The sequence below is a fragment of the Molothrus aeneus genome, chromosome 6 (genome assembly GCF_037042795.1).
Source record: "Molothrus aeneus isolate 106 chromosome 6, BPBGC_Maene_1.0, whole genome shotgun sequence".
NCBI classification, from domain to species: Eukaryota; Metazoa; Chordata; class Aves; order Passeriformes; family Icteridae; genus Molothrus; species Molothrus aeneus.
In genome coordinates this window covers 53,399,447-53,416,101 of record NC_089651.1, presented here as the reverse complement: position 1 = coordinate 53,416,101, position 16,655 = coordinate 53,399,447, and the positions used below count along the sequence as shown (strand labels likewise).

The following is a 16,655-nucleotide window of genomic DNA, read 5'->3' as shown; positions in this document are numbered from 1 at the left end:
TGGAAGGGTAAGGGAGGGAAGAGCACTAAGCTTCTCCCTCTCCCCTCTAGCTCTGAGGTAGACTGTTAACTTTATATGCTTTGCTGAGCCACGAACAGAATGTCTTATTCCTGTGCACCAACCCATGATCCCACTGTGCTCCCACTTCCTCCATCCTGCCATCTCTCCCCTTCTGCTTCCCTGGAATTTTCATTCCCAGCTTTGTTAGAACCAGGGAGCCTGAGGAACAGTTTCTGCACATGGCCTACTCCTCCTGGCATCCTCAGGCTGCTCTCTATAGTGCTGAATCAGCCAGAGCCAGCCCTGTCTACAGGAGGATTAAGACATATTACATACAGTCATTTGGAAAAAAAAAAAAAAAGTTAAAATATGCTAGATTTGTTTGCTTTGTTTTTAAAAGCCCAAGTGGTTCCTTGTCTCTATGAAAGCTTCATACAAGGACTGTACAAGACAGAGATGTTTCAAACAATTACTTTGGACAAAATAAAGCAGCACCAGTAGATTGCCCTTACTATAAACTATGTTCTTTCAAAATGAAACAATCCTTCAATAGTGACACCGTCATCTTGGATAAATGATGCTACTCTAACTGGGTAATCAACTGAGGCAAATAAAAATAGAGCCTATCACACCATCAGTTTTTAAATCAGAAATCCCCACTGATCCCAATGAGGCATTTACTGAAAAGATAACAGGTCCCAATATGGGCCAAGGGAAGTGCTTAATAACGTTCTCATTTTTCTACTCTAGATAAGAAATCACAAAACAATTCATTCAAATCCAAGAGAGGAATAGCATGCAATTTGCAGCTTGATTTCATTATTGATCAGTCAGTAAACGGAATTTATTCATACCCTGTTTGATGCAGTTCATAAAAACCCAAGGAAGAAGATTCTCCCCAATTTACTGCAACAATCAACTGACAGCACTTCTGCTGATTTCAGAGACATCTGACACAGCACAACAGTGGCAGACTCTCTGCCTGGAGATGTCTCACAGGCAACTACAGTATTTCACAGGCTTCCTCACTTTGTATCTGGCTGTGGCAAACTTTGATCCTGAAACGTTGTTAAGTGAGTCCCAGTCATTAGGTGGAAGAGAGAAGTTTATTTTTCCAGGTTGCAGAGTGCCTTTCTCTGGAAGTAGAACCCATTCAGAATGGCACACTGCATGGCACAGGGCTGGGTCCCCTACTGCCACTAATGGCACTTGGCTGAAGAATTCAGGAACTGTTCCCATTTTTTTTTTTCTAATAATGGAGACTGTCACTAAGTCTACTCCTCTTTAATATCTATTCCATACAAAAGCAGCTCACATGTTTTTTAATGTTTTCTGGCAGGTCCTCATTTGGCTAGATTCCAAATGTGTCTCTCTTCTCCAAAGAAAGGGTGTCATTTATCCAAGAACATTTAAAAACTTTGTAAATGGGTACTGAACCCTCAGGTAGCTTTTCCCCTTCTTAAGAAACAGACACATAAAAATTACAGGGAGCCTGAGTAAGTTTGGGGAAAAAACCACTTTTTAGGTCTGCTGCTGTCAGTGTTTGCAGTTCAGGCAGGTCCTAAATATCCAGTAAAACATCTTGCACAATGACATGCAACAGAGAATCTGTAGAAGCTGGAAGTACTCTGCAATGACTTTTTTCCCTGATTTCAGAGCACAGCATGGTCATTAATGAGATGAAACTCTTTGTTCTTTCAGTCCAAACTCCTTCATTTTATCTTTGGAGCCAGCTTTTTTCTGACACAGGGGCAAACTTCCCTCTGGTTAATCTGGATCTTTAGTCAAAGTCAGCCTAGCTCACATCTATATTCAACAGATAAATGCAGTTGAGTCACAAAGTCTCAGCCTTACTAATATTTAAACAGATTCAGAGCAGATGAAGTGAAGTCAAGCTAGAGGACTTTCAAAGATATTTGACTTTAAAAACGATGTTTCAACTACATAAGCACAGGTTCTTTTCAGCTACAGTCTATTGCATGCAGCATAAATTACATGGCTTAAGAGATGATGTTGCTTACTTGTAATATCAACCTCAGCATTTGCAAGTGGAGGCAGGTTAGGTGAGGAAAAGGCATTGAAACTCCCAGCATCCACCTTAGTCACCCTATTTCCCCTGTACAGTTTATTATAAAAATACAGGCACACCTACAAGACAAGTAAAGAAACAGGTCTATGAATAAGCCAGTAATTAAAAGATGCAGTAGATAAATACTGTAGTCCGTCCTTTATAAAGTGTTTTCTAAATCTTTAAAGCAACTCAGAGGCTAGTAGATGTTTACAAGTCTAACCCTTTCAAAAAGTGTTGGCACTTCTGTCACACATTGGTTTAAGAATTTAAGAACAAAATTAAGTTCAAGTTAAGAGCTAACTAGTTTCATAATCCTCTCAGGAGGCTTACTCTAGGAGACAGCAAATTTGCCTGAGTCCACTTCAGAGATGGAGGAAAGAAATAGTGTGAGCTTTTTAATAAATTCATCAGTTATGTATAAATTCAGTGTCCAAAACATAACAAAAGGCCTGGTGAAAATGAGGATAACTTCCAAGAGTTACCACGCATTATGTTCCTTCTCAAGTCTATTAAAGTTTGTCAATTTGAAGGAAAAGAGATACCTCAAAGCTGTTATCAGTTATGAAGATCTTGGCCAGTCAGCTGTTGCTGTTGTCTTACAAGAACTGGCTTTGAAAGCATGGCAGAAGTAAAATAAGGTGTAACCTGACCCATTTTCTCTCTGAGTTTTGAGCAGCAGAGCACACACAGCAGGGTACTGAGACTATGGAGGTGCCTCCGTGTTCACCAGGTGTATCACTCTCAACACTTCAATCTTCAGGAACACAGCTAGAAGACACTCCTACCAGTTCTATAGTGACTGGAGAAGTTCAAAGTAACATTCAGTTAAAAAACAGACTTACAGGTACATTTCAGACTTGAGAGTCTTTCTGGATTGCGTATGGGCAAATGGAATATGACCAATGTGAGACCAGCACGTGCTTTGCCATGCAAGCACTATTACCTCAGTTGAAATCCATTCATCTTCCTGATTAAGTGCAATTCCTTACTGCCTACCAGATATTTAGTGAGTGTTTGTGTCCTGGCTAGAGGGAGAAATGCAGCTTCTTAGATGGTCTTCCCAGCTAACAGACCTCAGGAATCACGAACTGCCCAGCCATCAGCAGTGCCCCCAGAAGGTTGTCTCGGCCGTCATTCTGCAGCTCATAAATGGGCACCTGAAGAGCAGAGACTGGAATTACACCCTGGCCCTTATGTAAAGCCTACACAGCAGAAAAAATGAGTCCAGCTTATGCAATACAAATACATGAATAATTTATGTAACAATGATTTATGACAAAAAAAGTTTTCCTTCGTCGCCCAAACTATTTTAGACTGCAGCAGATGGCGAGACTTCTCTCTCTACTTAACAGAATTTAAGTGTAATGTAATTTAAGTGCTTAAAAACTAATATAGAGATTTTTCTAATGTGATTAAGAATATTAACACTGGTTCAAAAAAAATATAAAAACTAGTAAGTAGGCATAGTTAAAAAGTAACTGAGCATAGGAGAAGTGATGATAGAGAGAAAAAGCAACACCCCCAGAACATACAGAACTGTCACTACGGGCTTCACAACAGCTCTCTTGCACCATCTTTCCTCATAGCATAGTAAAACTGAGCCAGCAGGTTATTACTGACAGAAAAGGGCAAGATTAAAAACAGAAATTTAGTCTGCTGAGTGATGATCTCCATGCCTTTTCAGACTGCCTCTTTATTAAAAGAGAGTGCTTCTTTCAGCAATTATTAAAAAAGAAAATCACATGCTCCCTTGCTGGATCATATGCCAGATACATCTCCAAGCAATAAAACCAAAAAGAAAGCAAAACCTTGAGTGATGTATCACGACTAGGCTGCTCCACGTCAAGACAGCAAGTGGGAGCCTACTTCTTCCTAGACTTTTGTATTTTGACTTCAAATAGACCACATGTGAAAGGGAAGTTATGAGATTGGGGAGGGGAAATTTACAATGTGATGTTTCATCTTTCCTTTGTGATTAGAGCAGTATTTTACACTCAAGCAAGCTATTCTAGTAAGACAACCCCTCCCCCTCAGACAATATGCAAAGGGCTGATCTCCAACTAAGAGAATGAAAATTAATAAATGTAGTCTTTAGAGAAAAGGAAACAGACCATATTAGATGCTTTGTGGAACAGAAATGATCAAAAATGCATCTAATGATTTAAGTTTATTTTTTTAAATTATAAAGAATGCAACAATGAGTGCTGTAAGTTGAGATAACAACTGATGAAGTAAAAAATACTAAGCTTCAGGGCTTTTAAAGAAAAGAAGACAGCTGACAACCAGTGGCCACCTGAGGCTGGAAAAATGCTTCTCATATAAACCGATTAGTACACAATGGCCAATGACAGCCTCTTATGTTTTTCTCTGAAGCATCTGGCCCCAGCCATAATGAACTCCTGGTCTGATTTGGTACAGAGTTGTGAAGTCATTAATGATAAAATTATGGGGCAGATCCTCAGCTGGTGAGCAATCATTTCTCACTCATTTCTGTCAGCACTGTGACCATCCACCCTGGCCAGGGGCATGGCCTGCACTGCTAAGCTGTACAGTGATAATCAGGATACAGCCAAGTTCTGAGTATAAAAACAAAAAATGAGGATTCCTGCTTCAAGTTCAAATTAATTCCATTACCTGAGATCCTGTCAGAACAATAGTTTTGCCCAGGTTCTCACACATGAAGGACAGGGCTGAAGCTGTGTACGCCATGGTATCAGTACCGTGCAGGATCACAAAACCATCGTACTTCTCGTAGTGCTCCTGCAGGTGGAGAGACAGTTTTCAAAATGTTAAAGAAATGCCCTGGCACCAGCAGCTGAGGTACACAGGGCATGACTTTCATTGATTCAGGCAACAGCACAATGCCTTAGAGGGTACTGCACACACAACTTCTCCCAAACTTACCCTGTTTCCAGTTTAAATACAGTTAAGGGTTAATCGGACACTGAGCACTAGAGTCAGTAATTCTGATTATGGAACAGTCAAAGAGATTCTTCTGTGTATACATATTAATGCAGCGTTTTTAAACCAGAAGACTCCTAATTAAGAAAAGCTTAGCAATGGCTTTAAACAGGAATGTTAACATATGCAAATTAGGCGTATAGTCTGATGTCTTGTTGCCGCTTTTACTTTAGGGATTACACCATTTACAGGAACAGATTAGGCAAACCGGGGCTATCATAATATAGGGGAAAAACCAATCCGTTTAATCCATGGCAGACAGGCAACCGCCAGTGTCAGAGTGCCCTCTTCTGATGGAAAGCCATCCTTTCCACAGCAGAACCTGGGGGAGAGGCTTCTTATTCATTAATGGAGACATTCACCTGCTGGTTTTTGAGAATGCCCTTACACTATCAAGCACATGCACTATCAAAATGAATTTTATAAAAATTTTAATCTACATACAATTCCACACAAGAGGTGGGATTTTTTTGTAATGCAAAGCCATGAATCACACTCCTCATCCTGTGAGAATAGTTATCTGCTGGCTTTTGGAAGAGAAAGGATTGGTTCAGCTACTTGAAGAATGGTGGACATAACAAACACTGCAGGGAGAGACACTGATGTCTCTGATGTAACTTGGTAACATGTAAAGGATTACACAGAACTCTAAGCAGATATATGAAGTGCCAGCATGGAGAGGAAAATAGGAGTTTAAACAAGATTTTTCTTAAATTACACTCCTCATGTTACACTAGGCACACACACTTGGCACCTCCTGATAATAAGGTCATCTCCAAACTAATTTGTAGGTTCCTACTTGTCCTTTTGCTATTTCTTCACTGATACTCATGCCTGACTACCTGTTGCTACCTAGTGGAAGTTTCAGGGGGTTTCTGCTTATCTCTAACAAAAGAGCCAACACAACTGCCAGTGCTGCAAGGTCTTTCTGCAGGCCAAACTACAATGTGATGCAAAAACCGTGCTGCAGCCATTCACCAAGGCAGCAACAAGGTAAGGAGGCTGCAAGAATGGCCAAGAAATAGCCACCTGTCCTCTCTAGATCAGTACACTCACAAGTACCTTCAGTCCTATGAACCTTATCAGATGCAAAAGAACATAGTTTAGTTTAAGGTTCATAATAGAAAAGATCAGGTTGCCAATTAAGGAGATATCCCACAGAAACATCTTGGAATGTTTTAGTCTGGAAAATCATCATGTTAGAGCTGTGGCAGGCAAGTGTCCAAGATGAACACAAAGTGGCAGTGTCTGTACACAACCTGGACAGTTGAAAAGGGTCCCTTTTTTTTGGCCTTCTCAGCAATTTTCATTTGGATTACACAAACTGGGCATACAGAGAACCTGGGTACAAGGAAAAAACCCACTTTTTTGTAATAAAAACTAATATGCCAGTAAGGGGAAAAAGGTAAATGCTCTCCTGTTCCGCACAGGATTGCTGCCTTCTCTTGGCCCTGGGCTTTTCCCAACTGCACCCCTGCTTCATCCTAGAGACTTTCCATGAAGACACCAGATCCATCTCTTCTGTGCCTGGGCAAGTTGTATTTGATAGCACAAGCAACCTCCCAAGTTTGCTGATGCTGAACCTTCAGCAGCATTGCCTGCATTATTGAACTGTTCATGCATTGCTAAGCGTGGTGGAAGAAGGGAATTTACACTATAAAGCTCACTATCACAGACTGGGAGAGCAGTATCTTCCTAGCCCCACAGTTATTTATTTCTGTCAGCTATGTATGAATTCCTGGTGTGAAGCATTTGAAGTGTTTTGCAGTTTTGCTTTTTTTAAAAGCACACAGCTAAGTTCAGACAAGGGACAGGAGCACAGAAATGCTGATTTTTTATTTTTTTTTTAATTCTAGAGAAGGATGTAATCAGTTTATCTATTTGTGCAGAAATATCTAGGGCTTTAAACATTTTCCACTGTGGAAAACCTAACCATGGTAGCAATTTTTCCTACTGGTTGCAAAGCTAAAGCTAGTCCAGTCCATGTGTGCTCAGAGTAAGAATTGCATAAAGACCTTCAATTATTTTCTATGTCAATAACCAACTATTAAGCTATTTGAACACTCAAATGATGTGTAACTAAGCAACCTTCAGCTAAGTTACCCACACTTAAGGATTTTATTCAACATTTTTGGACAGTGAATTTAAGTCAATGTTTTAGGACACATCAACCTACATATTACATGTCTTATTCAATCACAGCTGCAAATTTATTTTATTGTATGGAATTATGGCATGGCTCATCCTTGGAAGAACGACATAACTTTAAGGAGTTGACAACATTTTCAAATGAAACAAAAATTCTGCAAACTTTGCAAGCACAGTACTTCTTACTTTGCAAGTCACTAATTAAGGTACTTTACATTTAAAGAAACAAATACATATGTAAAATGCTACTGAATTGTTTTATCTTCCTAAGTATACTAGATATACTGCTGGTTTTGTTTAAGTGAAAAATGAATTTATATCCCAAACCTCAAGTTTCTTTGCAATTTTGGCCCAGTCATCTGGTGTCATGTTGGAAGAATCAAGCAGTGGCGAGAGCTCAAGGATTGTGTAAAAAATTCTCTTGTTTTGCTTGGAGAGACTATGAAGAAAGAGAATTGAAAAAAAAAAATCTTAGTGTTAATATCAACTTATCACTTTCTGATTTTTTCTTTAAATCAGTAGTTTTCACACTTTTCCTTCCCATCCCCCATATCTAGGTGAAAAATCTGGAAATTAAATTCCAAGTTTAAAAGTTCATGGCTTGATGTAGTTTAAAGCATAAATGCCTAAATTTAATCTAATAATAAATACAACCTGGGAGGCAGACATGGGTGGTTTCTGGGCTGTGAGTGCACATTTCTGGGTCATGTCCAGCCTCTCATCCACCAGCACTTCCAAGTCCTTCTGGGCAGGGCTGCTCTCCATCTGTTCATCCCAGCCTGGATGGTTACCAGGGCTCCCCTGACCCAGGTGCAGCACCAGCACTTGGTCTTGTTAAACCTCATGAGATTCACATGGGCCCAGTTCTTGAGCTTGCCCAGGTCCCTCTGGATGGAATCCCACTCTTCAGGTGTGTCAACAGCACCACTCAGCTTGGTGTCATCTGCAAGTTTGCTGAGGCTGCCCTCAATCCCTCCATCCCTGTCATGAATGGAGATATTAAATAACACTGGTCCCAATACAGACCCCTGAGAAATACCACTTGTCCCTGATGTCCATCATGACTCTGAGCCATTGACCACCACCTTCTGCCTGTAACCATCCAATCAATTCCTCATCCACTGAACAGTCCACCCATCAAACCCATCTCTCTACAATTTAGAGAAAAGGATCTTGTAGGGGACAACATCAAAGTTTCACAGGAAGTCCCAGTAAGCTGTGCTAGCTGAAATCACCTTCCTGTCCTCCATGTTCCTTAGCAGAGCTTCTAGAAAGATCTGTTTCATGACTTTCCCTTCCCCTCCCAGAGGGGAGGTTGACAGATCAGTGGGTCCCATGATTTTCTTTTCTATCCTTTTCTGAAGTTGGGTGCAGTATTTCCCTTTTTCGAGTCACCTGAGACTTCTAATAAAATCTGTAGACTCATTCCCCCTATGAAGCCTCTAAGACTGTTGCATACAGCAGAGAGAGCATTTAAACAATGTGTTTAAACTGACATCCTGTACCTATGAAGTCAGACTTCACATGAAAAACTTCCTTGCTGGATATCACATTTACACGTGCTAAGAGTAACTATGGAAGTCAGCTGAAAATCTGTGACAAGAAAGCTCTCCTGAAAATGTGCTGTTTGAATAAAATATGACATTCTGATACCAGAAACCAGCCCTGTCTTCAGCTTCTGATGCCTCTCTCTAAAAAACGATCATGTCATTCCTCTTATACTGACGTTACACACCGATATACAAAGTTCACAAAAATTTCTCCCCTCAGGAAGTCACAATATTTCTCAACCACCTAGTTAAAATATCACTTGGCTAGCACAAAAGACAAGATGGCAAACTGCCACAACTAACCTCCAGAAACAGCACTCAGCAGTGCCAGAAAAACAAGATGAGTTTAGTTTTTAAACCTCAGGGTTTTTTATGTGAATGATTGTTTTAAGCTTTTCTGGTTTTCAGGGAAAGATGTGCCAAGAGAAGTATATTCAGGACTCATACAGGTATATTAGTCTAGCTTTGTTATGTTTCTAATCCCTTAAGTATTTAAAAGTTATTCAAGCACCATGTCATAATAGAGCTCAGTTTTTCCTTATGTAAGCATCATATTTAACACAAACTGTATATTCATATAAATACTACTGCACCCAGGTGTCCATTAGTTTTTTCCTTTACTCCTTTTCCTGCTATCTGCCTTTTAAGGGGTTACTTTTAAAAGTTTTATAGAGACCTCAATACAAAGTAGAAAAAAATTCATAAACCTTTAATTTTCTTTGAATATCCTGGTTTTCTCCACAAAGATTAATGAGTATCCATTTTTACTCATATAGAAAACCAGCTATGGTCCCATTTATTTTTGAACAACTGTGTAAAATCATTGTTTGTGCAAAGTTGCCATGTTTACAGGGGTACAGTCATTCATCACAGCTAGGGAATATTTCATATTATCATACTGCCCTCTAAATAAAACCTATAAGCTTATTAACCACTGCCCAACAGTTAAGAAGCAGTGCAGATTAATTATAAGCCCATTGCTTATTATCATAATGTTGCATAAATTTGGGAAAAACAATCAGCTTTTAGGGCTTTTAAAAACAGAAGGCCTGCAGAACTAAAGCATGAGGCCTATTCACAGATGCATTAATTACATTTTTCAGACATATGCTGAAGATGATTCACATGGAGCTGTATATCATTTTCATAGTTTATGTAGAATATTTGTATGTTTGCACAGCAGCAAATTAATATTAAAAAAAAAATCCAGGAATAGATTGCCCAGAATGGTTACTTGTTGCCTATTGTAAGTTATTTCTCAAGCAGTTCTAAGGAACTTCATTGCAAATATACCCAAACACATATTTTTATCACACAAACATGGTGGACTTTTTTCTTTTAAAATAATATAAGCATTTCTGCTAATCTCATTACAGATTCTTCATGTCAAATGCCTAGAGATGTAATTACCTGAAAAAGAAGCAGGTATTTGCTAACCCCTCTGTACTCACGGGAGCACCAGTGTGTTCTCTGGGAATCCATGGCAGTTGTTCAGCTTTGTTTCCCGGGCGTACGCCTCGTCGTGCAGCATCGGCATCGTTTTCAAACTGCTTACTAATTTATTGGCCTCAGGAGCAAGCCCTTATAAACAAAGAATGAAGGAAGTGAATAAAAGAGCAGGGATGGAAGGAAGTGAGTGGCATGGTAAGGAGGGAAGAAGACAAGTTACACAGCAGTTTGCCCATCCTTCCAAATTAAACAGTCTATTGCCAGTTTAAAACCATGAAAAATGAACATAACTAATAAATATTCATGCAGCTATTCTTTTCTTGACTTGAAGTAGATAAATCCTTTATTTAAGAGAAATAATGTTTCAAATCTCCTCCACATCAAACATTTGTGCTTTGACCTATTTTTCATTGTTGCTTGTCTGCAAATACTTATTAGAAGCAGGGGCAGGAAGCCAATTTTTGCAACTGTAGCAAAAAGCTACCATTCTCTTTCACATCTGCCATAGCTATTACTTAGTAATAGTAGTAAAAGACTTAAAAAGCACCCAGTTGTGATATATACTAGGTACTTTCCCCTAGCAGGTTTAGGACTGAACATCTGAACTGACAGAAGGTTAAAAAGTGCCTAAACCTCTGAATAGAAAACGTTGAAAGCGTGGATGCATCTCCAACTCTGCTCTCCCTCTCCCTGCCCATGATAGGGACTGTCTGTGGCAGGGACCCTAAAACAGCTGCTGTTTAAACTAACCTAAGAACTTGTTTGGTGTTTGGTGGACCTGCAGGTGTCCTGGTTGCAAACAGATATTTCAAAGGGAATCTGCATGTTGTTCTCTGTTAGCCAGAAAGGCACCTAATGTTGTGATGTTACAGTCCTCAGCATCACAGAACTGAGTTCACCTGTGAAGCCAGCCTGCAACTCATCTCCCAGTACCCTGCTTCAGGAATCACAGCAACAGTCCTGGCATCCAGAATCAGAAGCCACCCTGGTTTTCTGAAGTCTGACTTCTTGAGACAGTTTTCTTACAAGGAACTTCCAACAGAGGTACTTCCTTCTGGACTTCAAGATTTTGTCAAGTTCAGTTTAATCTCAGTTTTATATCACCAGTTTATATGGAAAACAAACCATTAAACCTCATTATTCTACTTCTGTTAGTTCTAGTTATTTCTATTTGAATTCTCTCCTATTTCCTAGTTCTGATTATTTAAACATGATTCTCATCCAAGTTAGCACCTCTAATTATTTTTGGTTCACCTTCAAACAGCGTGGTTTATTTCAAATACTCAAAACCCAGAAAATATTTTCAATAGTATTTCTAGCTTTTTCCATTTACTTTCCAAGCTGATGGAAAAATCCTTAAGAACTCCCTGATCTCCCTCCTGGCTTGCCTTAAATTAAGAAGGGGGCCTCTTCATAGCCAACTTCCTCACAGGACAGCAACAGCATTTGAGTGGATTTCTTTGGATTTCTGCCAGAATACTTTGTTTTACAAAATATACTTAAAACACTTTCAAGCCTTGGATGTTTCATTCATTCAGCTATAATCCCTGCTTTTCCTATTAAGGATGTTCCTAGCTTAGTCACAAATGGCCACTTCTGCAGTGCCTGGGCATTGAGTCATTTTGGCTCGGAAATGCAGCCCAGTTTCAAGTGTTTCCTGGGTGTTTTCTGATTATTCTTCTGTTTGTCCAGTGTTCATCTTGCTCTGAATATTGACAGTGGATTAGACTGTTTATTTTTTGTATTTGCCACAGGAACTGGAGAGCTGATGTACGTTAATGTTCTTTAATCCCTTCTCTATAAACAGCAGTTCCTCATCTCTTAATCACAAATCTGTCAGGATTTTTCTGTAATTGCTTGCACTGAATGTAAACGTTTTTAAGGCATTCTGCAGATGTATCCAAAATGACCCACTTACAACCCAGACAGCCCCTCACATGCATCCACATCTAGCAGTGATTTCTGCTTTACAGCTTCAAGAAGCAAACACGGGGGAACTCAAGTGCAATGGTTTTAAGAACACTTCTACTTTACTACACATGGAAAACAGCTTTTGTGAGCCAAGCTTGTTGACAAAGTATTTGAAACAACTTCACCCCTGCAGAGAAGGGGCAGGCTGTGTGACTTGTCCAAATAGCTTTCATCACCTTCTGTCCTGTCCCTTGTCAGCTGGCCAGCCCTGGCATCACAGAGCAGGTGGACAAAGGCAGAATGGCAAACAGGCACCTGTGGCCAAGGAGTACAATCATGGTTTTGTCTCACCTACAGTCCAGGACGCTGCTTTTCACTCTGGTGCTATAGATAGCACAGTTATAGCTACCTGCCAAACAAGATATCCTGCAACCTGTGCTGCTGCAGAGAACAGGGAGCAAAAATATTAATTGCAGCAGTTATGTTACTTGGAGCTTTCACAAGTGAGGTACAAAGATTTCAAACAGGAAAAGGTTTGGACTACAGCAGCCAGTCTTTTAGCAATCTAGAATGTCTAAAAAAGACAAATAACTAAGCTACCTAAATAGACTATTCCAAGATAAGTAATCTTTTAAAGGGTATTTAACTTAGCTCTACTTGGATTTTTGGATTTTGGTTTTTTTTTTTTCCTTATTACAGGTAAAAGCTAGGAAAGAGACCTAGCCCACATGCCCAAGGAAAAGATCTTCCTGAAGGCAACTTGATGGAAAGATCACTATCACAGTAACCTCACTCTGGAGTGCAGTAAGGTTCTCTTTCTGAAATGAGCTACTGATAAGCCAAAAGAAACTAATGTAGGAGGAAATAAGTAGGAGTAAGAAACTTTTAAAATGCACTGAAGTGGCTTGAGAATAAAAACATGAATGAGAGAGTCTGTACCTGAGTCTGGTTATCATCCAAGTCACATAAACTGAAACAGACTATTCATCCTCTGAAAATGACTCCTGCACAGGTAATGTAGGTGTGCAGAAATTCCAACAGGAATTTCCAAGACATGCTGGAGTTGCCAGATGAGCTACTTCTCTTCACCATACTTGAAGTAAAACACTTGTAGTTCTAGGAAGGGTTGTAAACAGGCACTTTCCATCCACTGATAAATAAAAGAAATGAGCATCTATTGTATCTTCCCTTGAAGCATGCTGCCTTTCCCATGCCCTTTCATTAGCTTCTGTCTGAACACTAAAGACTGCCAAATATTCTGAAAGAGGTATTCTGGCTGCTCTGCAGCTAGATGTGGGTATGAAAAGCAGGTCAAAACCCCCCCACAGGATGCAGCAAGTCAGCATCATTGGATCACAACTGTTAGATTGTTTGCACATGCTGTAATGATTGACACTTGTTAAGCAAAAGGAAAAAAACAAGATGAGAAGAGGTTATAAAGTTCATTCATAAAAGAATGAGACACGTAATTATAATTTATTCACTTAAAAGAGGCATTTAGAAAGCTGAGGAAATAAAAGTAGGAAATTGTTTTAGTATAAACAATGCAAACTGAGAAAGGCAAGTCAGCACATGGCTTTGAAATATGGACTTTTTTTTTACAACTTTGACAGATTAGAAACAAAGATGACAGCCATAAAAAAAACAAAGAACACCTTATAGCATCTTTACTACAATAATAAGGATCAGCCAATCACCATCTCCTGAGAAGAAAGGACATGTATTTGAAAAAAATCAAGTCTAGGAAGCTCCAAGGTGAAGCCCCAAGTGTTTCAATCCTACAATAAGAAGCAAAGAGGGTATTTCAGACAGGAGCACAAAACTCTGTCGTAGGGATCACAAGTACCCGTGCTTTTGAATCTAGAGACACACACGCTGCGGAAGCCCTGGGATGCTCCACTGCCTTCCAAGTAAACAAGGAAAGAAATTAAAGAGATTTTCACCAAAATTGGACTGTTTCCCTCTCACTCCCACTCCTTATGTTACTTTGTTTCCCTTTAATCCAACGCTGGCATGCACACAGCCCTACAGCAAGTCAGACCAGACTGAAATCCATTTTTTCCCCAGACACACTAATGGGTTGATGTTTCTCTTATCCCTTGGGGTCTGTGTCTACTGAGTGATGATCAAGGGGTGCTCAGGTGCCACTCCAACCAGCTGCTGGACTGGGGGCCTGTGGAGGTGTCAGCTGAGTTTGAGCACCTATCTGCTGACATTTAGGGGCACCTAAAAACACACAGCATATACCTGTAGGTACCTAAGAAGCCTTCAGATAAAATGCAGGTGTTATACTGACACATCTCAGTGTTCAGTTTTGGATGTAAACATTTTCCAGCTGCAGGGAGAGAGTTTGGCATATCTAGTTTGGCATATCTATCAAGCCTCCCCCTCCCTCGGTAAGGTAAGGCAAGGCAGAACTCTTCAGTGATTTCATGAAAGAAGCCAAGAGCTGGTGGGAGAGCAGCAGAAACCCGTCCCAAGACTGGCACTGCATCCGATCTCGCCCATCCTGACACCTGGCAGCTGCCACACTCGCATCCGCTGCGCCTGCCAGGTCACCACTGGAAAATCCTCGTCACGGCCGCCAGCTCCAGCGGCCCACGCTCTTCCCAGCAGGAATGCCAGGCACACGCTCTCTGGGCGGCCGGTGACAGTGGCTCATTTAGGGCTAAAAACAGCCTGCACGATTAGTGCGACGAAGTCGGTTTCATTTTCAGTGCGCAAGGTAGAGCAGAAAGGACTCACGCTGCAGGAAACACGTTGTCCTCTGCCAAAAGCCGCTGCCGCTCGCTGTGACGCTCACAAGGATGCCCATCAGCTGAGCTACCGGGTGATCCAGCTGATGGGAGCCGGCGATTAGAGGGAGCCGCTCACAGCAGCGATGCTGCACCGCAAACCGCGCCGGCTGCCCGCGGTCGCGCCGTGCCGAGGCAGCCCCGGCCGCATCCCCACCGCCAGCCCCGCTCCCCACGGCCGGCCCGGCCGCATCCCCACGGCCGGCCCGGCCGCATCCCCACGGCCGGCCCGACACCCCCGCCGCCGGCCCTCACCCTTGACGTCCTGCACCATGCCGATGGTGCCGCCCGTGTTGATGACCAGCACCCTCGCCTCGGCCTTGGCGGAGGGGGCCGGGGGGCAGCCGGGGCGCTCCTGGGGCCGGGGCCCGGCCAGGGCTCTGAGCAGGGAGCGCGGCTGTCCCGCCGCCACCTCCATCCCGCGTCGCAGGATCCGCTACCTCCCGGCCGCCCGGACAACGGGGAGTTTTAGAGGGCGGGAGGGCGGGGGCGGGGCCGCCCTTCCCGCTGCCCCGGGGGCGGGCAGAGCCGCCGTGCCGGCCCGCCCGAGCGCGGGGAGCGGCCGTGAGGGGCAGCGGCCGTGAGAAGCAGCCCCGGCACCGCCCCCTGCACTTTGCGCTGCGGGCAGCGCCGGCCCGGGCGGATGGCAAAGCCCTTCATGCTTGAAGGAGAAGCCAAGAGCAGCCGCGCGTTCTGGGCCCGGGGAGGAGAGAGGGGACACAGGGCTCAGGGTCAGCCCGGCCAGAGCACCTGCGTCGCCCTCTTTTTCCTCATTTCCTCTTTTTCCTTCATGGGGAAGAAGGTGGGAACTGCTCCTGCTTACCTGGCCTCAGAGGCGACTCCTGCTCACCCAGCGTCTCCCAAAACAGCACCCCTGCCCCCTCCATACCAGCGTTTTAATCTGCACCCTCAGCTTCCACCCAGATGGATTCCTTTGAGGATCGGGTAGGAGAGCAGCTGTGAGGAGGCTGAAGTTGTTTTCAAGGAAATCTGGTAAATCTTTAGCTCTGACGTCGTAAGATTTGTTATTACTGTTGTTATAACTGTAAAACAAAATCAGCAAAGCAAGTGGCTAAAACGCAGTGAGCCAGTTACTGGGGGCAGTAGCTGCTGGGAAGCTGCATGAGCTGAGAAGTAGCTGCTGCACAAGTACCTGAGGCTAAACGTGTCACTCAAGTGCCTGAGTTACTCAGTACGGCAAAGGAAGAACATACTTCCTGTAGCAACGTGGTAGAGTTGTTTTGGCTCCTGGTCATATGAACGTCGTTTGTACTCTGCACTGCACCTTCTAAATGAAATGAAGGTAAAAATAGGGATTGTGGGATAGTACGAGCAATTTCTTCTATTTCCAATTCCTGTGACTCCAAAAGGAATAAATTCTATGTTCTCCTCCCACGTTGTCAATATCTCTCTTGGTCTGAGGGGCCCAAACCGTGGCACAGAATTCCAGATGTGGTCCCACAAGTGAAGAGTAGAGGGCAGTGATCATTCCCCTGTTGTTTGCTGGCTCTAATTGTCCTGCTAGTGCAGCCCAGCCTTCGCTTTCATCACTGCAAGGACCCTTTGCTGCCTCATATATGACTTGTCCATAGGACCCCCAAACCCTTTTTGCACAGCTGCTACTTACATTTTTTACCTGTACTGTAGGCTATTGAACAAAACCCAACAGTGTCTGAAAGCAGAAACAAACAGTGTAGTAACTCCAGCTGCTGGAATACACTGTGTGTATTCACACATCCACAACGAAATTTTCTAAGTGAACAAACAAAG

General features: G+C 42.3%; 1 protein-coding gene across 1 annotated transcript in view; it reads right to left on the bottom strand.

The window, feature by feature from the left end:
* Window positions 1-15,326, bottom strand: part of ASPG (asparaginase) — a 44,669-nt gene extending 29,343 nt beyond the window's left edge. The window contains exons 1-6 of the mRNA XM_066551798.1: window positions 15,141-15,326; window positions 10,182-10,311; window positions 7,508-7,619; window positions 4,706-4,831; window positions 3,145-3,228; window positions 2,022-2,148 (exon numbers count right to left, since the gene is read on the bottom strand). Of these exons, the coding sequence (XP_066407895.1) occupies window positions 2,022-2,148; window positions 3,145-3,228; window positions 4,706-4,831; window positions 7,508-7,619; window positions 10,182-10,311; window positions 15,141-15,303 (742 nt within the window). The 5' untranslated portion in view covers window positions 15,304-15,326. The remainder of the gene's footprint in view (window positions 1-2,021; window positions 2,149-3,144; window positions 3,229-4,705; window positions 4,832-7,507; window positions 7,620-10,181; window positions 10,312-15,140) is intronic.
* Window positions 15,327-16,655: the final 1,329 nt, after the last annotated feature.